This window comes from Carassius gibelio, chromosome A18, assembly GCF_023724105.1.
Source record: "Carassius gibelio isolate Cgi1373 ecotype wild population from Czech Republic chromosome A18, carGib1.2-hapl.c, whole genome shotgun sequence".
NCBI classification, from domain to species: domain Eukaryota; kingdom Metazoa; phylum Chordata; class Actinopteri; order Cypriniformes; family Cyprinidae; genus Carassius; species Carassius gibelio.
This window is the reverse complement of record NC_068388.1, coordinates 23,088,698-23,115,522: the sequence shown is the minus strand read 5'-3', so window position 1 is coordinate 23,115,522 and position 26,825 is coordinate 23,088,698. Positions and strand designations below refer to the sequence as shown.

General features: G+C 37.5%; 1 protein-coding gene across 1 annotated transcript in view; it reads right to left on the bottom strand.

The window, feature by feature from the left end:
- LOC127934760 (cyclic nucleotide-gated cation channel beta-3-like) overlaps positions 1–4,803 on the bottom strand; it is a 32,835-nt gene extending 28,032 nt beyond the window's left edge. Inside the window, exons 1-8 of the mRNA XM_052532340.1 lie at positions 4,644–4,803; positions 2,755–2,857; positions 2,643–2,673; positions 2,513–2,552; positions 2,229–2,325; positions 1,066–1,091; positions 884–898; positions 397–496 (exon numbers count right to left, since the gene is read on the bottom strand). Of these exons, the coding sequence (XP_052388300.1) occupies positions 397–496; positions 884–898; positions 1,066–1,091; positions 2,229–2,325; positions 2,513–2,552; positions 2,643–2,673; positions 2,755–2,856 (411 nt within the window). The 5' untranslated portion in view covers position 2,857; positions 4,644–4,803. The remainder of the gene's footprint in view (positions 1–396; positions 497–883; positions 899–1,065; positions 1,092–2,228; positions 2,326–2,512; positions 2,553–2,642; positions 2,674–2,754; positions 2,858–4,643) is intronic.
- Between the last annotated feature and the right edge of the window lie 22,022 nt (positions 4,804–26,825).

Here is a 26,825-nt window from a genome sequence, read left to right as displayed (position 1 = left end):
TTTTTTTTTTTTTTTTTTTTTGGGTAAAGGTAAATCTTGTGTTCATAATAATTCACATTATACGTATATATATATATATATATATATATATATATATATATATATATATATATATATATATATATATATATATATATATATATATATATATATATATATATATTCTTCATAATCACAAATGTCCATGGACAGCATAAACATTTTGTCATTAATATGCATTGCAAATCCTAACATGCCTAAATAATAAGCTTATGTAGAAAACTGTAGCAAATCCAGTAAACTTGTAGGAGGAAATATTATAAATATTGACTTGGTAAATAACCAAATAAATAATCAGAATGCAGAAAGCTTCAGCGTCTTATAGGATTAGTGAATGTGTGCAGTGTGTGTCCATACCTCAGTGACCTCCTCTGGCTCTGTGTGACCCTTATATTTCTCATCTGGCTGTGGAACCACTTTTCCCAGTCCCTGCACGATCCAGCCTATCATTCCAGCCCTGATGGAAGAAGAAATACAGTAAAGTCCATCAGCTGCTCTGGGCATTAATGAGGATGTGAATGCATGCAAATAAGCTGTAAGCTGCTTCGCCATAAGCTAACTCTAGATGGCAGCAGGGGAGTGTAAAAACAATCAGGTTTGCCCAGCAGCACCAAGGAGGCAGTGACCAATGCTATAAAAAAAGTAAACAAAAAAAAAAAAAACAAGGATTTCTGTGGTGTTCTATATATATATATATATATATATATATATATAGATATAGATATATATGAGCTGTAAATATGGAAATTCTCTTGTGTGTGTAGAATGCAAATAAGCTCCATGCTGGTCTGCATTAAACTTTGAATGTTTGTGCATGACCCAATATCTGCTATAAGGTACTCACTGATCTGATGTGTTACTGCGGTCCATGATACAGTGATGGAAAAATGTGCAATACTTATCAAAACATTCATTTAACAGGCACACACACAGATGTGAAATACACAAGTATTCTCACATAATGAACATGTGGCAAACAACATAAGCATTTAAAATAAAACTGTATCCATATGATTGAAACTATACCTGCTGCTCACTGCATTTCCCTCATGCTGTTCAATCCATGGTAGAAAATAGAAAGAAAAGAAAAACCATTATTAAATTGCTTGAAATTAATTCAAAATACTTTAAATTAAAATTTAAAACTAGAAAAAAAAGAAAGAAAAAAAAAAAGAAGAAATTTAGGGTGCGTTCTTTTGTTGGCTGTAAAAATATACTGATTAAATCAAGAAATCAAAGACCCTTGAGTTAAGTTCATCTATCTTCAGCCATGTCTAAAAATAGTATGCATTGCTTTTATCTCAAAGTTATGTTGACTGAAGAAGGTGTCTCTTAATAATGACAAAGGACTGTATGAGTGTCATGGTACGGTCACCGTGATTTTGCCAAGTAAGACATGATCCTGGATAAAAATTATTATTAAAAATATAGATTTAACCCAATCCCTACCCATAAACCTAACCCTACCCATAATTTATTCCTAAAATCAGTTGGAAATGATAGCTGATTAACAAGAGTGTAGGAGCACATAACCCTGATTGTAAGCCTAAAACAGATATTTTCTGAAAAGTTATATCTGAATTCTGATTGGTTGATTGGAATGTTGTTCCAGGATCAACAAGGATGATGATCAAGGAACATGTACAAAAAAAAAAAGGAAAAAATTATATCCACAATAAAACAACAAAAACAGCAACATTTTAAGACATAATAACCTGTAAAATATGTACTTTGCACACTGGCGATCAAAAAACCATTTTCCTTGCAAATATAATTAAGTAAGATCGCAAGTGTTGTGTTTCAATAGTAATTAAGTACAGCACATTATCTATAAACTGTAAATCAAACTAGGTTATGAAGTACTTGAATTACTCAAGAAACATATTGATTAACCTTAAATGAGGTTGTTCATTCATTTTAAAACCATCACTGATTTTGTGTCAACAAAAACATAGCTCAGATTAATGTATAAAATATATAAGAAATAACAAAATATTAATAATAATTATATTACATTAAGAATTAAAGATGGTCAGACTATTTAGTTTTAATTAAACTAAAAAATATATCCTTTTAATAAGTATTTCTTTATGCATAACGATTTCAACAATTAGGCTTTTTTTTTGTTTTTTTTGTTTTATTTTCAGCTTTATTTCTGTGAATGTACATGACAAGAGTCATGAAAATACCTTAACGTCACTGTTGGCCAGTTTAGAGGAGTTTACTGGCTGAGGGAGAGCACTGCTGAATCCATGAGAGAGCCAACTCAAAACCCCACTCTGAGAGCTGGAGAGAGAGAGAGAGAGAGAGAGAGAGATAGAGAAGAGAGAGAGAGAGAGAGAGAGAGAGAGAGAGAGAGAGAGAGAGAGAAGGAAGGATAGAGAGCAGTAATTAGGTCTGGCAGGATTACAGCTTCTAAAGAGACTGAACATATGTCCCACACACACAAACACAGACGCAAACATAACATCACCTGTTTTCCTCTGAGACCTCCTCCGTTGGATTGGAAGGTTCTGTAAAATAACATCATGAAAAATGAACGAACAGTTCTCTCAGGTCTGTGTTTTTTCTGTGATTCATTTTTGGTCATTGTGCACAATTACCTTGTTTTACTTGCTCTTTTTTCGTCACATCCTAAAGAACAGGACAGGGACAGTGAAGGGATGCTTAAACTGGCTAAGGTGACTCAGTGTACACACATGAACTCAAACTCACACTCGCTGGTGCTGCAGTGGAAGCATTGGTCTGGTCCTCCTCTCCCAGTTTCCCAGGAGACGCTGGAGGCTGGGGAACAACCTTTATCACCCAGCTAAACATGCTGTCAAATACAGATTAACACAGCAGGTGTCAAAATCAAATAAGGATGTTTAAGATATCGAAAAAGAACCGTCCAAAAAAAGCAGTGTTGGGAGTACAAAAGCCTCAATATACTTTTTCAAATAGCACGACCACAATTGTATTCAAAACAGAGATTCGAGTCTCTGTACTATGAAGCTATACTGCCATCGCATGCTGCTTGCAAAGTGATTATCCTCTGAATTTTTTATTTCTATGTATTAAATAGACTGTCAATCATTTTGCACGTTCGAGTTTGCTCATATGTCTTTGAGGGGATATGTTTTAGAGAAAAGTTATATGATTAACACAAATAAGTTGAAATTGCTTGGACCCTCTTGGTCACAAGGGCTTTGCGCCAGTGGGATCATGGCTGTTTGTGTGGGATTGTGTGACTGTTAATCACTTGTAAATGCATCTGACCCTAATCTCTCCTAGCTTGAACACCTGTGGAAACAGACTAGGCCAGCTGTACCTGTCTGCCCACACTGCTCCACTTTTAAAGAAAGATGGACGCATGGAGAGCACTTTGCTTTGCGGTGGTCTTACTGGTGGGCTCTGTTAACTCAATTTGCTCACTCTAAACTCTATATTCCAGGTCAGACACTGCCCTGTACAACATCAGACATGTGATCTGCTTTGAATGCATTCAAACCAAGGCTATACACTCCCACAACTGCAGATTTTCAATCCTCATTCACTTAAAACTCCTCCGATCCGGTTTGTTCCAATGATCAGTTTTAGCAGCAATCCGTGTTTAGCCCAACCAATAGAAACACAACTTCACAAATACACCGAGCCAAACAGATAAGAACAGTTGCATGATTATGATTGAAATGCAGGATGCAGAAGGGTCTCTGAGCAGATGGGTGAAGACACTGAGCCATGGAGGAGATTGCTGTCAGGAGGTTCTTATGGGTTGACATTTGAGGATAGGTGAGGAAATAAGCTGTGACCCACTTCAACTCAAGGATTCTCAAAAAATAAAACTGAATTACATTTCTGGATATTTTTTGCATGGAAATTCAGTTGAACCAAATTCTGGTAAATATTAGGCTAATAATATAATATGTAAAATATTAATATTAATATTTAGGTAAATATTGTTATATTAAAATGATTAAACATCATCATAAAATTTATTTTATTTTATTTCTATTAAATTACAATAACATTTTAAAATAAAGGTTCAATTTTTTTATTAGTTACTTGTTAACGTGAACTAACAAGTACTTCTTAAAATACTTCTAAAGCTTTTAATTGCAGTTAATTTACATTTAAACTTTTTTCTAATATAATATTAAAACCAAAAGTTGTTGTTTATATGTCTGAACTTACAATGAACTAACATTAACAAATATTAATAAATATTGTAAAAGAAAAAAAGTCTACTGCATTGAATACTGCATTGCTCATTGGGACTTCATTGTAAAGCATTACCAAACTACTTTGTCTTTCTTTACCTTAACTTTTTCAAAAACTGGCCTGATTGTTTTGACCCACACAAATTTAATTAAACATGAAATTTAAACTGAAATATAATTTTCTTGTAAATCATACTCCAATAATCATATATTTATAAATTAGAACAATAATTTTTTACAGTGCTTAGGAAAATCAACCATAAAATAGTAAACAATATCCCATTCTTAAAAACAAACAAACAAAAATACAGTACTTACAAAATAAAAATGTGTGCCTATCAAATGGACATTGATATGAATATTTCAGAGTCTTGCCTGTTAAATATTGACAGACTCAGTATTTACCTGCAGTGTTCAGCAGAAGACGGTCATCCCAGAGAGAGGCTGAGACTGAAGGATGGCCAGGTGGGAAGTGGAGGGATTATCCATGAGAAAGCACAGCTAACGGGATTAGGCTTTCTCTGGGACAGATACAGAGGGAGGACCTGGACTTGGACGTTATTAGCATCTCACAATCCTTCTTGGAGCTCAGCCTATATAGAACCAAAGAGGAATATGTCTAGGACAGAGACTGGGACAGAGAAACCCCTCAGATAGTAGCCAGTGTAGTGCAAATATAAATTGTGCTTTATAGTTTGACGTGGGCTGGTTTGGTTGTCTCATTTAAGATTTTCTTCAATGCATTATTATTATTATTAACATTTTCAAACTTGAACAATGTGAGTAAACCCCTTGCATATGCAAAAACATTTCACATCAGGCAACTAAAATTTTTCTATTTTTAGCCATTGGCTAGTAAATTGTTATATTTCACTTGTTAGTGTTTAGTAGTAGGAGAACTAGAAGTCCTATTTATAAATTATATTGTTAAAAAAACATTAAATGACCAGTCATGTTTAAAACGTTATATTTCACATAGTTTCTAATAATTAAAGTTATCATACTTTCCAGTTGTATCACATATGAATGTAACTGCTTAATCTTAAATCTCTGTAAGTTTCTTCTTAAAATATAATTGTCAGGAACCATCATCACCCGCAACTGATCCCAATCACGCCCGATCCCAATCGCCGGAGTACTGATCACCTGCACCTGCACCCTGCAATCACTCACCAGGATAAAGCCACCATCACGCCAGTACTCTTGCGTCTAGTCTACTATTCACTACCCCGAACTGGTGCCCGACCAGTCTTCTCTAACCTGTCATTTCTGTGTCCTCAGATTCCCCAGTGATGATCTCCAATGTTTCATACCCTGTGTTCCTCTCCAGAGCTCTGGGATTTATCCTTGCAATGACTTACCATTACATTGTCACATTTCAACTTGTAAATAAACTGTTCACTTGCACTAAACCCTCTGCCTGCATCCTGGTTTGTGACAGAAGACCGGACACTAACTGACAACTATATGGATCCCAGTCACCCGCTCCTGTAGACCTTCTGCAGGAGCTGGGCATCCTCCTTCGGCCAGCACTCACAGCTACATCCATTCCCCAATCTGCCTGCACCAGTCCCATGGCGCTGCATGCGTCATAGGTGGGGGAACCAGCTGGATGCACAGCTTTCTCCTGCAAGTCTTGTTATACATTGAGGCGCAACTGAAGATTCTCCACCGATCATTTCAAGGTAGCCTTCTTAATTTCACTACTGTCTGAGCATGCACTGCAATGGGCAAAAACAATATGGGATGCTCATAATGTCATGAATAACTATTATGAAGCTTTTATCATTCACTTCAAGGAAGTATTCAGGTCTTCTGCGGATGAAATATCCACAGCCGATCAGCTTCTGCGGTTGCATCAGGGTGAGACAACAATGAGCGAATACACTATCCAGTTTCGAACTTTGGTGCCGGCTAGTGGATAGAATGAAGCAGCACTCCTGAGCACTTATCGCCAAGGTCTTAATCCCCCGGATCTTTGCTCAAGTGCCGATCTACGAGGATTCCACTGGACTGGAGAACTTCATGCTAATGGCTAATCGCATCTCACAGCACCTTGACACCTGCCCAACTGTCCAAGTGAGAAGTCGGATCTGCCATCAACTTTGTCTCACTGCTCTTCTTCATCCAGTAACCCATTCCCCAGGATGCCTAACGTTTCTCCAATGGTCCCACCTGATTATGTGGCTTTCCATGATGTGTTTAGTAAGTAGGCAGCCACCCACATACCACCTCACAGACCATGGGATTGTGCCATCGACCTGCTGCCTGATGCTAAACTAGCAAAGGGTCGACTATATCAATTGTCCATCCCGGAGTGCAAGGCTATTAAGGAATACATCCAGGAGGCCCTCAAGCAGGGGTTCTTTGGACCATCTAGCTCACTGGCTGCCTCCTGGATGAACATCGCCATCATGTGACACAGTTCCTACAGAAGTTACGACAACACCATCTCTTTCTGGAGCTGGAGAAATGTGAGTTCCTCCGCTCCATGGTTCAGTTCCTCGGCTATAACATCAGCCCAGAAGGTATCCAGATGGACCAGGGGAAGGTAACTGCCATCAAGGAGTGGCCAGTTCCACTGTCTGTGAAGGAACTCCAGAGGTTATTAGGAATGGCTAACTTCTATTGACTGCTTTATTTGAGATTTCAGTCTACATACGGCTCCATTGACTTCTCTCCTTTGAGATAAGCTTAAGTCTCTGTCCTGGACTTCCACCGCCCACAAAGCCTTTCAAGTCTTTAAGGAAGCCTTCAGCATGGCTCCTATCCTTCGCCACCCGAATCCAGAGTCTCCGTTTATGGTCGAAGTGGATGCCTCTCCCACCGACATCTGAGAAGTGCTATCCCAGCAGTTCGGTGAGCCTCCACGCCTCCAGCCTTGCACTTAATTCTCCAGGAAACTGACCCCAGCAGAGCAGAATTACGACATCGGGAACAAGGAGCTGTTAGCAATCAAGCTCGCTCTAGATGAATGGAGACATTGGCTGGAGGGAGCTAACCACCCCTTTACTGTCATCACAGATCATAATAATATCCAATACTTACGCAAAACCTGATGACTGAATACCTGGCAGGCCCGTTGGGTCTTGTTCTTCACCAGATTCAACTTCACCCTAGAAATCACTCTCTCTCATCTGCACACTCTGGACACTCCTTTTGACCCTGAGCCTATACTCCCTCTAACCCATCAGCCCCATCACCTGGAGTTTGGACGAGGACATCCGAGCCGCTAAAAGAGATGAACCTGCTCCGCTGGGAGGTCCAGAACGGTCCCAGTGGCAATCCCTTCTAGGCTCAGTTCACAGTATAGCGGGCTCTAGACATCCAGGCAGCCAACGGACCCTCTCGCTCCTCCAAGCTTGGTACTGGTGGGCCAGTAAGTCCCAGGATGTCATCAGGTACGTTCGTAGCCATGTCGGAGGCCCTGGTCCCATCTGGGGAATGACTTCTTGTCTGACTTGCCCGATTCTGAAGGTAACACATGCATATTGGTGGTTGTGGATCGATTCTTAAAGCCTGTAAATTAATTCCCCTGCCAGGATTACCAACTGCCCTGGAAACAGCGGAACACCCATTCACCCATATCTTCCGCAATTTCGGATTACCTGAGGATATCGTGTCAGACCGGGGTCCCCAGTTCACATCAAGGGTATGGAAGGCATTCTTTCACCTACTAGGGGTCACTGTGATCTTGTCTTCTGGGTACCATACCCAGACTAATGGCCAGACTGAGTGGAAGATCCAAGAACTCGGATGATACCTCCGGGCATACTGCCAAGGAGACCAGCACAGCTGGAACGGTTTCTTTCCCTGGGCTGAGTATGCACAGAACTCCCTTCAACAAAGTACCAGCAGCCTCACCCCCTTCCAGTGCATGCTCTGCTATCAACCCCCTTTGTTTCCTTGGACAGGTGAACCTTCGGACATTCTAGCTGTGGACTACTGGTTCCGAGCGAGAGAGTGTGGGACTCAGCTCACATCCACCTCCAGCGCACCATATGGAGACACAAAGCCTTTGCGGATGCTCAACGTGCCGCCACTCCAGTTTACCATCTATGGGGTGAAGGTTTGGCTGTCAACAAGAGATTACTCACCTAGATAAAGCCACCATCATGCCAGTACTCCATCATCCAGTCTACTGCTGAACTGGTGCCCGACCATTCACATCTAACCTGTCATTTCTGTGTCCTCTGATTCCCCAGTGACGATCTCCAACGATACTCCTATGCTGTCATTCCCTGTGTTACTCACCAGAGCTCTGAGATTTATCCTTGCAACGACTTACCATTACATTGTCACATTTTTGTCACAGTGTCTGGGTTGTTGTTCCCCGGGGTTCCACTAGATGTCCTCCTTCTCACGGTGTCTGTCCCAGATCACTTCCTGTTTCCTTATATGGTCACCTTCCTCCTTGTTAAGTTAATTGATTGTTTCCCCACCTGTCTCCTGTCTCCTCATTATCCTTCTGTATAAATACCCAGTCTGTCTTAGTCTGTGTTACGGAGTCCTTGTTTAATGTTATGTTATTTCATGCCCGTCATCCTTGTCTTGCCTTGCGTTAGTGTCTTGTTTATGTCTGCTTTGATCTTCTGGTTTTGACCCTGCCTGGACTGTTTACCCTTTTGGATTATCCCTAATAAACGACGTACCTGCAGATTGGTTCCTTCTTCTGTGTTTCCCATAACACGTTATGTGACAATTTTAACTTGTAAAACTGTTCACTTGAACTAAACCCTCTGCCTGCATCCTGGTTTGTGACAATAATATAAAAGGTATATAATATTTGTGGGCTTCAAAAGCCTGTCATACAAACTAAAAAATATAACTGGAGATTAGCTGTAAAAGTCAACTTTAATTGTTTAAAATTGCATTTAATTGCAATTACTTTTATTTGAGTAAACTTGTGTTAAAAAATTAAACTGAAAGTTAAAAAAAATAAAAATAAAAATAAAAATGGCAATAATGTACTTCAATAACCTTTGTTTTATTTACTACCTATTACAGTGTTCCATTTATTCATGAAGTACCATTTCATCCTGAGATCCAGTATTAAAAAATTGTTTATTTGTAACAGATTTTGGATCATTTCACTTCACATTTTTTTTTTCACATGTTTTTGCCATTTGTTTTTATTTTAATTATTGATAGTTATTTCAGTACTTAAGCTTAAACTGAATCAAACTGAGAATTTTTGCTTTGGGAGCTATCAGAAATATAATAAGTAAAAATCGAAATTCAGTCAGTGCTTATTTAAAGTAATGTAAATGTTTTTCATTACTTCAGTTAATTATAATAACCCTGCCTGTACTTAATTTCTCCTTGCCTAAAGGACAACCTGTCTCATTTCACCCCTATGAGATTCATTTTATTGGTGCAGTTATGGTTTAATGTGCTTAAAATGTAAAGTTTGTGAGCATGATTCAGTGAGATATTATTGCTCTGGGAAGACATCCCATGGTCATAAGACAAAAATACTAATGTCCAAATTTATCCAGTCTTCAGGGTCCCTCAAAACTTTAGAAACAAGCTCTGATATTATGAACGATTCAAGTCTGTTTGCCGCTGCCTTTCAGGTGCGGTGTCTGTCTCAGTCTGTTGCCATTACCTCCCAATTTGCCCAATTTGCCATCTGGCACATATTCATCAGTGAGATAAGATGCCATCTCTCTGTTCATGTAAAAAAATTCTCAAAGCCTGAGATGAGTCAGTTTCACCTCTGCTCACAACCCTCTCGAGTCCCTCCTTCCCATATGTCAGCCACCCTGCCACTTATTACAGCCGCCACATCACATCCCTGAGAGGAGGAAACTTCCCACAACGTCTGGATACTGTGTAGCTGATTATCTGTCCATCATTTCAGACAGCCAAAAACTAAACAAGAATTCTGGAAAATCAAATTCACTGGAAAAGACAATATAGTCAAAAGAATAGTTCACCTAGTGACACATGAGCTTTAAAAGGATAATATGAGGCGAATTCAGTTTTTCCTTTCTCTTTGGAGTGTTACAAGCTCTTGGTGCATAAAGAAGATCTATAAGGTTGCAAAGACTAAAGTATCAAATTCAAAGAGATATTATTTATCAAAGTTAAGACTCTGTCACACCCCCTAAAACGGCTTGTTTAAACACGCCCCAATGTCTACGTCACTATTTGGAAATATTAGCATAATGCTGCCCAAATGTTTACGCAAAGAAAGAAGGCATGGTTTCCGTAACCACAGTTAGTGTTAAAGTAGCCATGTCAGGGAGATGCTGTGTGTATCTAGGAGAAAACAAAAAGCACTTTATTTGGTCTTATGAAAGCAGAGGCATTTATCTTTAAGATTACTTACAACAGAACAGTAACACATTTTATGGATGACCGTTTCGTAAACCTGGGAGAGGAGGTCATTCTGACTTTGCTATGACAACCTGGTGCTTCTGAATCAGCAACTGTATGTATGTTTTGTTCTTAGGTTAAGAATTTGATATTGAATTTTCAAATGCAGAGTTTTGCACATCGTGTGTGTGTGTGTGTGTGTGTGTGTGCGTGTGTGAGAGAGAGAGAGAGAGAGAGAGAGAGACATCACAGTGGAGTCAGTTGTTTAAACCGTCCACGGCTTGTGCTCTGCAAGCACATACAAGCTTCATTACTGTGTCTGTCATGCATCTCTGTTTCCCTTTCAGTCTTGAACTGATGGTAAAACTAACGACATTATTAACTGTCTTTACGTTTATTTTGAAAGATGAAGGTCACGATTATGGAAAGGGGTGTTACATTTCTGACGAGTGCTTGCAGTGTTCGGCCAATCAAAATACACTGGGTCAGCTGGCCTATCAGAGCAGACTGCACTTGTCAGAAGGAGGGACTTTGTAGAAAACAACACATTTGAGAGAGTCGGGGCATAGAGGACCTACAATAATGTACAGTATTTGAAAAATAATGTGTTTTTTGAACATTAAAGCACGTCAACATATTCTGTTACACCAAATACTCAAAATAATGATCTTTAAAAAAAGCATTAAATGACCCCTTTAGAGCATGACATATTGTTTTGATGCCAAAAGTAGCTATACAGTTGTGGGTTGCACTTTATTTTAAAGTACGTGTACTTCCATGTACTTATAGTGTACTTACAGTGTATTTATCTAAGAAAGTTCTGGTAATACAAGGTAACTACATGGGGTAGGGTTAGGTTTAGGGGTAGGTTCAGGGTTAGTACCTAGTTATTACATAGTTATTGTAATTACTATAATAAGTACATAGTATGTACATGGGGAACAGGACTGTAAAACCCAGTTGTGTGTGACAGTGCAACAAGCACAGGTGTGTGTGATTGGCAGGCTAAAGCACAGCGTCTTTATGGCCTGAGGGATTACGTGTTAGTTTGGCTAGCAGGACAAACCACACTGAAATTCTGTGTCAGCAAAACAGAGGATGGATCATCCCCGTGTGCTGACCGGTCTGACACAGTGTTCTCAATATTCTCAGCCGTCTCTTGGTCTTTGTGTGCTTCAGAAATCTCTAAAAACACTTTTTAACAGTAAAGCTAACATAACTCATTTAAATAAACAGTTTCAAACTGTCTATTTACATGGATAGTTCACCCCAAAATGAAAATTATGTCATCATTTTCTCACCTTTGTGTCATTCCAAACCTGAATGACTTTGTTTTCTCTGTGTACGAGCTGTTCTTTTCCAGCTACTCTTTCTCCATTTCTTTTTTTACCGTATGGAAAAATAGCAGCTTGGACATTTTGTTTTGTTTCCAATGAAATAAAAAAATGTAATTTGGGTTTGAAACAACAACATGGAAATTTGTAAATGATGAGGTACTTGGAAAGAAAATACCAAACATGCATGTGTTTTTGAAGAATGCAGATGTTTCTTTTCATCATGTGAGACTGTTGCAATTCTTTCTTCTACTCCTCTACAAATAAACACATGCACAATCTCCTTAAGTGATCAGAGGCGGTAATCCAAACAGATTTAAGTCTGTGAGAAGGGGAAGAGACATGCCACACATGTGAGACAGGTCCCTTAAAACATTAACAGGAAGACAAGGCAGCTGAATCTATCAGCCAGTGAACAGGAAAAATGAGGAGAGTGTTGGGTAATCATAAAGCAGCAGGAGAGCCGCTGTCAGAAGAGTCCATTTAAAAATGATCATACTAACAGTATGTGTTATTCCCTCTGATGGCTTCACACAGATCTGAAGGGTAAAAGTTCAACAGGTAGCTTTAGAGTGTACCAGTAAACACACATTCAGTGTGTAAGTAAAGCTGCAAACCTTGTGGAAATACTTAAGTGGATAACTCACAAAAAATTAATATTGTGTCGTCATTTACTCACCTTGATATCATTCCAAAATGAACAGTGTTATTTCTTTCTTTTTTTTTCAATGGAATGTTTTCTTGAACCTTCAGGGGGAAAAATTCTAACAAATAAATAATTATGTATTTTTTTGAGTATAATATTTTTATATTTCATCCTATCAACATTTATAGCTCATATAGTATGAGAATATGCATAGTGGAGCTTGAGAAAAAAACACAAAATGAAGAAAAATGCAATTTCGTGCAGATGCTGATATGTATATTATGGCCAAAAAGTAGTTGATAGTTTGCATTCATACATACCTTATTAAACTACTGTGTATTTCGCAATAATATATTTTTAAATAAATTTAAGAAGGCTGCATTTTTATATTTAAATGCTTAGTTTTATGATCAAAGCTCTGTAGTTTTATTGTGGGTAAAACATAAAATGTAATGCAATGAATGATGAAGAAAATAAATGTTCCTCAAAAGCCTGATGGATAATATTTGATACTTACATTTGAACATCATTTTTCTAAAGATGATTAATGAGATAAATGGTTTCAGTTCAGTAAGTGTTCATCCTTAAATATGACTAACAATATAAAAGTTATTCTTACTTTTACTTTCTATGAATTATTAAAGATTTCACAGCAGTTTTAGAAAAAAAATAATTATTCTTTTACTTGCTATACGATTACAAACTAATTTTAAACTAGTAGATTTTGGACAACAGTTTTATTTTATTTTTTTGAGAATACCCTCAGTCTTTTTCTGTCTATCTCCTCTCCATCATACACTCTTAATCAGATCATCAGCTGCTGATTTCCTGTCATGTATCTTATTACCTATAGCTCACATAGCAAACAGCTTTGTGCCACCTTCAATTTTTTTTTATTAATTTACTGCCCATCTACATTTTCCACCCACATGCTCAGTCTCAAGGTGAATTTAGTGCACTAAGTTGCCATTAGGCTCGTGGCGTGGTTGTAATGAGAGATGGTTAGGTATAGTTATGCTCTACGGTTACTTGTTCTTCTTCTACAAAATGATGTCATAACCCCCACTTTTTATGCAAACGCCTCCAGAGCTTTAACATTTCATATATGCTCATTTGTAAGGACACTTCAGGCAGTATGAAGATAAAAATGTGTGGCGAACAATAATTTGTCAGTAGCCTTCTACTTAATGTTTTGAATGACATGAACCTGCTGGTGTTTCTCATACTATTCGATCCGTTCGATCCACTAGCACATTTACTCTTTATTAGTACTTATAAAGCACAAATTAATGTCTTATTCTGAATGACCATATTTTAGATCCTGCAGTCCTAGCCATACTGAAAAACAACTTGCTAATAATTAATAAGCAGAAAATCAGCAGTTTATTGAGACAAAAGTCATTAAATAACAAACATAATATCGGTTAATTTAGCTGAAACGTGATTTACCGGCAGGAAACAACTTTCAGCAGTTAGGTTTTTATGAAAACGGCTGTGAAAAAAATTATATCTGCATTTTTTGTAACTATGATTTTTTTTTTTTCTGATAAATAACGAAAACTGAATTAACTTTTAGTCTACATTATTCAGTTATTTTCTGTATCACTTGATATTTGATTTGATATTTGAGGCTGAACTATTTTCCTGAACTAAGTTCTCTGGGAGCAGATCTGAATGTGTCAAACACCTTTATATATAAAGCAGAAACGCCGGTCTTGGCTTTCACACGATGCCTATGGAATGCTAATGAGCGACTGAGACATGTCTAATTAAGATGCGGCACTAATGCACCTTTTTCTGAGTGCTAAATGCACTAAAATTAGATGGCAGAAACGTTCAACGCCAACTGGAATCATCTTCCTATTACATGGGTGGGATTTTAATGAGAGTTTCATATAATCCAATTACCACCGAAATTAATTCATTCACAAATCCCCAAGTGCTGGAGGTGTATATGTGTGCAAATGGGTGATCTTAATGAGCTTTCAAAATGATGGTATATCTTTCTTGATTAGTTGAGATTAGGATGGGATTCAATTCTGCTTCCAATAACACCACATAAACACAGTAATTCCTTCTTCTCTAGACCCCCACACTTTTATTGACTTTACAGAACACTTTTTTTGGCATTCACTCAAAATTTGAAAGTGTTTCTGAGATTGTGCTCCCATGGGGAAAGCTGGACATTCAACAGAAAACAATGTTAAAAAAAATCAATCAATACAAAGAAAATGGTTAATAAAATCACATCAATTTATGTGTAGGCTGCATTCTGATTCCACAGCAGTTCCAGAAGACAGGCTGCTTAATTTTTCTGCCTTTTAAGATACACGTTTGCTGTGTTCTAAGTGCCACTGTTGCTACTGTTGTAGTTTTCAATCCTGGTCCTGTGGACCCAATGCTCAAAACATTATCTGACACACTCTGGCTACATCTAGACAAATCTGGAAACATTTAAAAACATATTTTTCTTTATGCGTTTTGGCATTTAGTCCACTTGGAGACAGCGTTTTTGTCCTGTAAAACTGCACTTTTGAAGACACACTCCCAAGTGGATCAATCTAAAAACATTATAGTGTGGACTGGTTTTAGCATTTTCTGACATGTCAGTGAGGACAAGAAACCTTGAAAACGCTAATGTGGATGAAGAACGCTTAAAGGAAAACACCTTTTTCAGATGTATCTGGATTAATGTAGATGTATCCTCACTTCTGTTCATGGAGCTCTTTCTTATCAATCTGATAAGTGAAGTGTGTGACGTGACATACAGCCAAGTATACTGCCCTACAAAGCAAAAAGGCAGTAACTGCATTTTTGGTCAAAAACTAGTTATTGTCATTTTCATGACATTCAAGGCATCCTTTGTTATGTGAGAAAACATCTGAAATGTGTGTCATTTTGGAGAAAAATGGTAGTTGTTTTTACAGTAACTACTTAGGCTGGATGACAGTATAACTTTTTTGTAATTTTTCTCAGTTCTGCACTCTGCGTAGTTACTGCCTTTTTGCTTTGTAGGGCAGTATAGTGATCCATACTCAGAATTTGTGCTCTGCATTTAACCCATCCAAAGTGCACACACACAGCGTGAACACACACCCAGAGCAGTGGGTAGCCAATTATTCTGCGGTGCCCAGGGAGCAGTTGGGGATTCAGTGCCTTGCTCAAGGGCACCTCAGTCATGGTATAGCTGTCCCGAGACTCGATCCCACAACCCTATGTAAAGTGGTGGATCCCTAGAATCAGTATTGCAAACCACTGCTCTAAAGTGCTTGTACTTTTTTTCTGCCTTTAAATGATCTGAGCATCAAAGACTATATCATGGAGATTTAAAACTTGGTGGGCAGGTTACAAATCCCCCTCATTACTCATGCACAACCACACATGTGCGTTAGTAGCAAATCTGGAGTCTGGAATAAACTATGTATTATAGCAAATCCATCTTTTTTTTTTAAAAAAATGTTTTTAATAACTCCTCTCCGGTTCTAAGAGCATGATTGGAACTTGCGTTATTGATTATGCACAATTATCTACCTAAATTGGGACAAAACAACGCAGATTCCTTACCTAAAAGACTGGGCTCAACATTTGAATTGAAAAAAATAAAAAATAACCCACAGTGTGTGCTGTCTTGATAGTGCAGACAGCTTAAGAGTACTAAAATCAATCATTTAAAAAAAAAAAAATAATAATAATAATATATATATATATATATTTTTTTTACATAGACGTTGTTAGAACAAAAAGTTGGAAACAGGATGCTTTCACTCACAGAACTCACTGAAAGAAAAATAAATCAAGGCCAGTGTTTTACATACTCTTTCACAAAACACTAAGTGACTAAGGGATGTGAGGGAGAAGGAACACTTTATGATGAGCTTCAAAGGATAACATTTTAGAATTTCCCTTTTGGACATCTTTTCTTCCCTCTGCTCTTAGCAGTGATGAAAAACATTTAAAACATTTACTCCTGGTCTTCAAAGACTTGTCTTTTTATGTGTGGGAACACAGATCTTCGATGTTAATCCAACAAGAAAATGCCAGATCTGATCTTTTTTTTTGGTTTGTTTTTGTAGTAAGTTTCAGTGGATTCATTTGGGTTTTTTGAAAGGTGCATGTCCACACAAACACACACACACGCACACACACACACACACACACGTTTGTTTTTGTGAAAAGTGGGGACATAATGGTTTTTATACTGTACAAACTGTATATTTTATGGCCCTACACCAACCCTACCCCTAACCCTAACCCTCACAGGAAACTTTGTGAATTTTTACTTTCTCAAAAAAAAAAAAAAAAAAAAAAAAAAAAACTCATTCTGTATGATTTATAAGCGTGGGTCATGTCCTCATAAGTCACCCTCTCCTTGTAATACCTGTGTCATACCCATGTCATTATACAGAGTTGTGTCCTGATATGTCACAAACACACACACACACACACACACACACACACACAATGGGCTTCCACATTTTTTGGGGACACCCCATAGGCGTAATGATTTTTATACTGTACAGACCTGCCCTACCCCAACTCTACATCTAAACCTACCCTTCACAGAATACATTCAGCATTTTTTTCATATTCAAAAGACGTCATTCTATATGATATATAAACTTGTTTCCTCATGGGGAAAAAAACACCAAGGCACAGCCTTTTATCTTAGAAGTTGACTGTTTATTTTTCTTTACCTTTTTCTATATCAACTCCATGATATTTTTAGAGGCCTGAGTTAGAGTTTGCTTAATGTATTTGTGTTTGCATAAAAAGGAGACTTAAATTCTCAAAATTTTCCCAACCCTGATTATTATACACTATTCATATATTACAGACAGAATAGCTTGAAGAGCATTTTTCTTTCATGTGTTCATATTTCCAGATGAAACAGGGCCTGTGGAAGGGCATGTAGTTTTTTTAAAAAAAAGGCTTTAGTTATATTACAGCGATAAACACTGATGTGCTACTTGCTTTAGGGACTTACTCATTTTTGAAAACATTTGATTGGACAAAAATCCAACCAAGTCTCATTTGAAAAATGTGTAGGTGGCGACATTTCTACAAAATTGCTTCTTGCATTTTGAAGGAGACTTTCAAAGTGAAATGTCCAGTGAGTAGCACTAAAAGCATGTTCAGTTTATCTGAAACGAATGAAGAATGTGAATCAGGCAATATTTTATGACATTTTGTTGTTGCTGTTGTTGTACGTACCATAGGCAGTTCAGAAATAAAATGATGGTGAGGGGCACTAAATGTTTAATGCGAAAAACAAAAACAAAACAAACAAACAAAAACAACAAACAAATTATATATAATATAATAAATATGGTTGCACTTCATTTTACAGTATGTGTACTTACATGTACGTATAGTGTACTTACAGTGTATTTATCTAAAAATGTTCTGGTAATACAAGGTAACTACATGGGGTAGGGTTAGGTTTAGGGCTAGGTTCAGGGTTAGTACCTAGTTATTACATAGTTATTGTAATTACGATAATAAGTACATAGTATGTACATGGGAAACAAGATTGTAAAATAAAGTGCTACTAGGGGTGTAACGGTTCACAAAATTCACGGTTCGGTTCGATGCGATACACTGATGTCACGGTTCGGTTCAGTACGGTTCGGTACGTTTTAGATACAGCAAACTGTAAAAACATCTCAACTTTTCAGAATGCCGCAAGCGCACCGCGGGTCATGTGACAAGAACCAACCAATCAGCTTCATCCTTTCCCGTAACAACGTTGAAAGCTCAGCCAAGATGAAGGAACAGCTGATCATAGTTGTATATGGATTGCAATTTTGAAATAAATTTAGTAACAGAGCTACTGCAAGCGATTTTTAGAGCTGCAAATGCATTTATCCTTTGCTGAAATTTTCGCGTCTTCATGGAGAGAGCACGTCATTGTTGCTTAGCAAAGGCAGATGCCTCGGGGGCTTCTGCCCGAGTGCTTTGGAAAGGAGGAGAAAAACGCGGCTAGCGTTTTCCACGCGTTTTCAGGCGCGATATGTGAACGGCCCCTAAGGCGCTCGCTCACTCAGCACGTGCTGAAGGCTCGTTGCAAAATGTCTAATGCATTTAACAGACCAGAAATAGAAGACCCTCCAATAACCAACAGGTCTGGTGTTTGGGTGCACTTTGGATTCCCTGTAAGCTATAATGGTGATGAATGAATGGTAAATAGTAAGGTCTCATATCCGCGGCTATAATGTAAATGTAACGTAAATGAAGCCTACCAATCGCCGCTGTGATGTCTTTTGCCCTGTTTGAGTCAGTTGGAAATGTCTGTCTAAATGCTGTTTGTTGCGTGTATGTTTCTCCTCTTTTTCCAGATACTGACACACTAAGGTGATGTCGGCGTAAATGAGTTGACATGTTTCAAGTATTCCCGCTGGTGTTTTTTTTTTATTTTTTTATTTTTTTATTCCCGCTGGTGTACCCTATTGTCATTTAGCAGATGCGACATACCATTGTTTTTTTATCCACCACTCTCTTGCCATCACCTTTATAGCTTACAGGGAATCCAAAGTCCACCCAAACACCAGACCTGTTGGTTATTGTAGGATCTTCTATTTCTGGTCTGTTAAACGCACTGGCCACCACGTACCGTGCATGAACTGCTCGCTCACTCAGCGCATACTGAGTGAGCGAGCGCCTGACTGAGTAGCCTAACATATACATATAAGTTGGTGTTTTTTTCTTCTTCGGGGGTGTCAGGGGCGTTGCCTGTTACGTTGTTTGGGTTATTGGGCTACCTTGTTGAACGCATATCTGTAACGGCGGCTATGGAGGACAGGAGACAAATGCAAGTAAAAAGGAAGTTTATTGATAGGATGAGATGATGGAAGGCCGGAGAGTGACGCAGGAACCACGATGGCAGCACAGACGGGTGAGTTGAGAAGTTGAGTGCGCTGATGACAATGATAGTGGTGATAACTCCAATGGTGGTGAGTATATTCCGTGTGTGAAGACAGGATCCGACAGAAAACCAGTATGAAGACAAATCAAGGCAGGAACTACACAAACACGACATCAACACCAGGATCTACAAACAACGATCAGACAAACAGGAGACAAAAGACATGGCGTTATATAGTCTGTTAGAATGAGCCGCACCTGATCAGGCGATCAGCGGCAACACCCACATGAAACAATCAACATGACTACAGCTGGAGACGGTGCATTCACGAACCGTGACAATATCATTACATTTCATTTTTTTTTTTCAAATATAATTAATTAGTCCAACGAACTGTTCGGTACATAATGCGTACCGCGTACCGAACCGAAAGCCTCGTACCGAACGGTTCAATACGAATACGCGTATCGTTACACCCCTAATATATATATATATATATATATATATATATAAAATAAATATACCACTTAAACTAAATCCATCTCCAAACTTAAATTATAGTGTTAAAAAAGCAAAAGTGAGGAAACAAAAACATTTGCTAGAGTTCATTTTAGCTTGCTTCTAGAAGTCTTTGAGATCTTTTATCATGATTTGTGTTTCACAGGACAGGTCCCTGAGCTCTTCACATTGCAAGTACAATGCTTTACCAGGTGTGCTACCGAGCAATTACTATTTATTATCAGAAAAGTAAAACATATGGAGATGGCTATGTGCTGCAAATATAAAAAATCTATTACTTTAGTAATAGTGTTTAGTAATAGTAAAAAGTTTAATAGTAATAGTAAAAGGATTTTGGGGTCATAATACAGTATTGTGCAAGAAACCACATGAAATTAAGTATTAAAGGGATAGTTCACCCAAAAATGAAAATCACCCCATAATTTGTATATGACATACTGTAGGATGTAGGCATAGCATAAGCTTTGGTGAGAATATTTTATTTTCTCAAGAACCAAAGTTTTATTTACAGGAGCAAAAGAAAAACCAGTCCCTCTTGGTTTATAACGAAATCCTCCAAAATGTTCCTTTATAAATTGTCGTTTTGTACTTCTAATTCAATTACCAGTGTTTTGTTTTGCTCTCCCCTCTGTGCTTAGCCTCCAACTCACACACTGGTGAGTAAAATCTGTGAATTTATTAACCATTGGCTAATATTAGACATCATTTAGTCGCCACTCGGAAAAAGGAATAAAAAATATTGTTTTACTAATGTCACTAATGGACATTTCAGCTTGAATTACAGTGAAATGTATGTATATGTACATTTAATGTAGCAAAAATGTAGGCCAAAGCATTTGTTTTTGCACATTTTTCCAATAAACATGAGATGCAAAAATCTGTGTTATTGATATTAATTGTATACCTACTAAAATAAACGTCTGTAACTCAACTTTTATGAGTATACTGGAATATTAGATGACCTCAAAACAGTTAAGCAAACATACATTAAATATTTCATGAAGTTTTAAAATCTCCATTTGTAGTGCCTGGGGTCCGTAACTGTGGACAAAAGCTAAGACAGGAAGCATTCTGAGTTGTTGAAACAAAGCAAAAATAACAACCATTCTGTTCACTAAATTCCACTTTGCAGCGATTTTTGCAGAAAGTACCTGTGGGCACCAGCCCGTAATCTTTCTCTCTTCCCTCTGCTATCATTCTGCACTTTGCTCACCAAATCAGATAAATTATTCAGGCCAGCAATGGCATGCTTTCTGCATGAGTGAGCGTGATGGACGTGTGTGCATTTAATACAGCGTCTGTACACAGGGGGCACCAGCAGCCAGGGAATGGAACACAGATGAAACCATTCACTTCTGCATTTTCCTGTCAACACTGCCAAACTGCCTCAAACAAATTCGGTCAGCACTCTGTCATGAGAGAGATAAAGCATCAAACAATATCAAATCTGCGTCTCTGTCAACACAGAGCTGCTTTACGTCACTCAGTCCTCCCAGCACTGAGCAAATCGTCAATGAACTACAGAGAGATAAACATTAGAAAAAGAACTTGAAGTAATGGTTTGAGAAAATTAATGGTGATATTAATAAATAATTAAGTATATTAATGCTCTATCGTTGACTTTTGTTTTTAATACAACTCTAAATTCTGCCACTTTTTACAATAAAAAAATAAAAAAATAGATTCCATTTAATTGTGAATGATGTCAAATGTGGACAAGTGGTCACTACTCTTTCAATTTTTTCTCTTGTTTTCCACAGAAATAACTATTTAATTTGGAATGATGGTTGTGAGAGTAAATAGATAACATTTTTATTTGTTCCTTTATTGTTGTTGGAACAGCATGCGTTTTTATATTCTATGCATTCATATGCTATATTTTATGTAAATATTTAATGTACATCTTTCAACTCCGTTACATTTATGTAAATCCACTAAACCAAGAGGTAAAACTTAGAGGTTTATATCTATCTATCTATCTATCTATCTATCTATCTATCTATCTATCTATCTATCTATCTATCTATCTATCTATCTATCTATCTATCTATACAGTATATATATATATATATATATATATATATATATATATATATATATATAAAGTGGATCAAAACCTTTCATTAAAGTTGTCCTAAAGCCAAATTTGTTATTTTGTCTTAGGGCAATTGATGAACGTTTTTGATCCAACTGGAATGAGTGGAACTAGGAGGTTAAGTGAAATGTGCTCTTTATTACCCAATCCTTCAGTAATTCAAACATTAACTGGTGAGAATAAACGTAGGCAGTCTTTAGATGAGCATGAACAGGACAAACAGTCGGGAGTACACGCAATTTCTCCAGTCTACGAGAAGAGTGGAGGTTGGTTACCGAATACGCACTGAAAAGGTCTTAATCCAGTTGTTTCCTGTCTAAGGGAATTTGAAGTGTACTCGGCCCAGGGGAGGTACAGGCTCCAACTGTCCTGATGTTCATGACAGTAGGCTCAGAGATACTGCCCGATGTCCTGGATCATGCGTTTGGTCTGGCCATTGGCCTGAGCGAGGTATCCTGAAGGCAAACTGACTGTAACCCCCAGCAGACAGAAAAATCCATGCCAGACCCTGGAAATAAACTGAGGCCCTCTGTCTGATACAATATCTTCAGGAATACAGAAGTTTCTGAAGATGTAATGGAAGAGAGCTTCATCAGTTTATAGCATATGAGCAGATCAAGATGTCATCTTTGTAGATGAGGAAAGACTTTTTGAGCTTATCCGTAAAGATCTCATTCATGAAGTTTTATGAAGTATAGATGGTGCATTCTGTAAATCTGGACTTTCAACTGAAGTAGAACATATAATTGCTCAGGAGAAATCACAAGTTTTCACAGGAAGCTCTTTGATACAGTAATCACTCCACCTGAAAATTTCTCCTGAGTACCAGTGGATCGAAGGCTGATGCAGAGCAGGCTATAGGCATCCAAGGACTATGTCCACTCCTCCAGCACCAGGAAAGATATTGTTTGGTATGTAGGAATCTGATTCGAAGAAAAACCTCTGGTGTTTGATAACGTACCAAGCCCTTGCCCTGGGGTTTTCCCTGGATGGTGGTGATATGATAACAAGTTGCGTTCTTGTACCATGGGAGATGAATTTGGAAGAGTAAGTGAGAGTATATGAAGTTTCCTGAGGACCTGCGGAATCAATGCAGACTTTTTGCTTACTGTAGACGGAAGAGCTTGTGGAAGCAGAGATGCCAAAAACTTATCTGAAATTATCTACAAAAGCATCCAGGGAGTGAGTTACTGGACTTCGAGACTCTCAGATGCCCATTGAAGCACCCAACACAGCATCAAGGATATGATAAAGGCAATCGTTGCCTTCTCACTTACAAATTGATGTGGTTGTATTTCGAAATACAAGGAACATTGGAGAAGGAAGCCTCTGCACTCTGTCACCTCACCAGAATATGTTGCTGGTTTGGCCATGGGACATGCGCAGGGAGACGAAGTGATGGGAAGTGATGATCCAAATAGAAGACAGTAATCCAACATATAATCCAAACAGGGAAATCCATAAAGCAAACAGGTAGGTGAGCAACCTACCGACCAACCAGTGAGTGAATGGAGTGAACAGTCTTCTATGTGGTGAAGGGAAGTGGCTGAAGGAGGTGGTGTTTAGTAGTCAGGTGATTATGATTGGGTGCAGGTGGGTGGTATGGTTGGTGGATCCATGTCAATATGTAATAACCTATATTCAGTATATTTTAAGTTTAGTTGATGTTAATTTTATTTCAAGTAACTATTTATTTTTTTGTTTGTTGGGTGGTATTCTTTTATGTTATTATTTTTTTATTTATTAACCACAATAACCCTGCTTTAGACTACATTACAGCTAAAAAAAAAAAAATTCGGATATAAAAATATTATGAGAATGTTCCCAGAAAACTCCCAATGCTTTGCCCCAAAGACTTCCTTTGTAAGGTCTTTAATGTAAACAATTAATATTATAATTTTTTTTCACAAACTGAGGGAGTTGAAATTATTTTATAATCTAATGACAGCATGGCAGATGCTGTCGATGGAGTTCTTTTAAACCCGGCTTATTCCTTTAATTACTGTGGTGTAAATAATTTCTCAGCGAGTGTCGTAGATGATGATAATTCTTTTCCAGCTCTGAGGTTTGGGGAATTCTCACTTCTGCCTTACTGTGCAGCTTTATTCTATTGTTTTGCTATTTTAACATTTGTCAGATGCATAATTGAACATCTAGAGCTACAGAAAGATCAGATTAAAGGGGGCTCATCGATCACACTATCATTGATGAATGACTCACTAATTCTCTTTGATTTCTCCCCTCTCTTTCTCTCTCCTTGTTCTATCCATCTCTTGGCAGATTCAATTAATGATTCACCTGTCTGTCTCAGGGATTACATGTGTTTAAAGAAATAACAGTGGCGGTTGTGAAAGGAGCTTTATGGGAGACTCAACTGTTTGGATAAGAGCTGAGTTTAATCAGAGAAGAATAGCAGAGAGAAAAAAAGGCTGTGTTAATGAAAAATGGATTGTGAAATACTATTTTATGATATTTTATATATTAAATGGATTGTGAAATACTATTCACGGGAGTTACCAAGCTCATGCTCATCAGAAAATGATATATATATATATATATATATATATATATATATATATATATATATATATATATATATATATATATATATATATATATATGTATTTATAATATAAATATAAAATATATATAAAAATAATATAAATATTTTTAAATGTATTATAAAATAGTTGTATTTTTATTTGATCCTCACTTTTTATTTTTAAACACTCTCTATATTTTTTCGTTTATTATTTTTTTTTAAATACAAAATAAATAAAGTGCAATAATATTATCACTATTATTAATTATTGACTTTTTTCTAGTTATATTTAATGAATCACACTATGTGCAGTTTAAGCACCAAACCAAATCTCCAAGTCCTCCCTGACTGAAAATGTATGTATAATATTTGCCAGTATATCGCAAAAGATAAAATCCATCCCAATTTTATAGAGGGGGGTAAAATTGGGATGCATTTTATCTTTTGCGATATACTGACAAAAAAGATCCTCACAATGAGAATTAGTCTTCCCCTGATAAAATCTAGTTCTAGTTAAATATTTCTGTGTGCGACCATGCTGAATGGAAGGCATACGTGAAACTGAGGAGTAGTTTATGGCTAAATGGAGCTGCCTCTACAATTTGGAAATGGTTTGGTTTGTGCAATCAGTAAACATACTACAGTAGTAAGTGTGTGATACAGTTTTGAAAAAAAAAAAATACCCAAGATGGCTTGAAGAACACAGATAAACCACACATTGTCACAATCATGTGTTTATTGTCTTCACGGTTGATCAGTTTAAGCATTTCTGTCTTGTTTTTATTCAGCTACAGTAATAGCTGGATATCTCTGTCCATAGGAGAGATTTCCTGGAGCATCAGCAGTTCTATTACTTCTGTGATTCTGTAACCTGCTTCCAGTATGATTGAAACAGACATTACATTAACTGTGCGCTAACAACAACCTATTTTGGGGTAAAAATAAGAATTGACCATTAACCATAGAAATGTTTAAGCTTGTTAAGCTTGTTTTACTTATACCTGTATAAACCTGTCCTCCAACCAATACGCTCGTATAGGTCGTTTTTCCAAATCCCTGAAATACAACCCATCAGAGCTTATACTACAATTGCAATCGGCAAAAGGTCGTTTTCATTTTAATGTTTCATACTCTTTTATTTGCACTCTGATTTGCGTTCCCAGAGAACAGACGTGCATGTAAAATGTATATGCTCAATAAATCATAATTTAGCATGATTTCTGTGAGGGTTAGGTTTAGGGGTGGGGTTAGGTGTGGTCATTTGAACGAATAAGCCACCTAGTAAAATATGTACGAATTACTGTGAAATCGGTGTAAAACGTCCACACATTGCATTTAAATAAACGTGCATTTTGATTGGTAATAACGTTATATGTCATTTCATGATGACAGACGCAATGCGATACTGTCATTATTTTTACGCCCACTAGAGACCGCTTAACTTTAAAACGTAAATATAGGTCGTAATAAGGTGCTTGCACAAATGATCTATATGGTCGTTTTTGTTGGAGGACAGGCTCACCTGTATTGATTCTTGCAATGCTTTTTTATCAGAATGTCTGTCTAAACTCTATTCAAAACTCATGCTGTTCCAGAAATCTTTGATCAAAGTCTTTGATCCAGGGACATATCATAATGTAATTCACAAATGCTCATCAGACACACAGTGAGGTAAGCCACTAAAGAACACATTTTCAAATAATATTTATGTAATCTGTACCTTGCAAAGATCTTTATGTTTTAAAATGATCTTCTGGACTGACTCATCAGGATGAGCCAGAACAGCCTGAGGCTAAAGAAAGATAGAAAGTCCTCAGGAGAGATGGTGGATAAATATATAGATGGAGAGGAAGAGAGAGAGAGAGAGAGAGAGTGTGTGTCTTTCATGCCAAAATGGAGAGATGGAGGCAGCTGGAGTATTATTCCTGGCTCTCAAATCTTCCAGATGCTAAACACTATCAACTCTAATCGCCAGGAGATTTGGCAAATAAAAACGAAGAGCACAACAAATCAAAGCCTATTTGAGGAAACACTGCCTCCCACGTCACCATAACACAAAGTCAATATGTACTATTGCTCCCAAACTACTGACAAATAAGTGTGGACTGGAGGAGAGAATACAGAGCAGTTATTTGGCCATTATGGTGGCAGGTTAGACTCTCTCTTGTGGTAATAATGAACTCCATCAATCCCCATCCATTACCCAATGAGTGGCTGGCACCCTCTAGATGACAGCTCTGTGGTGCCCATAAATCACAGAGAGTGTAT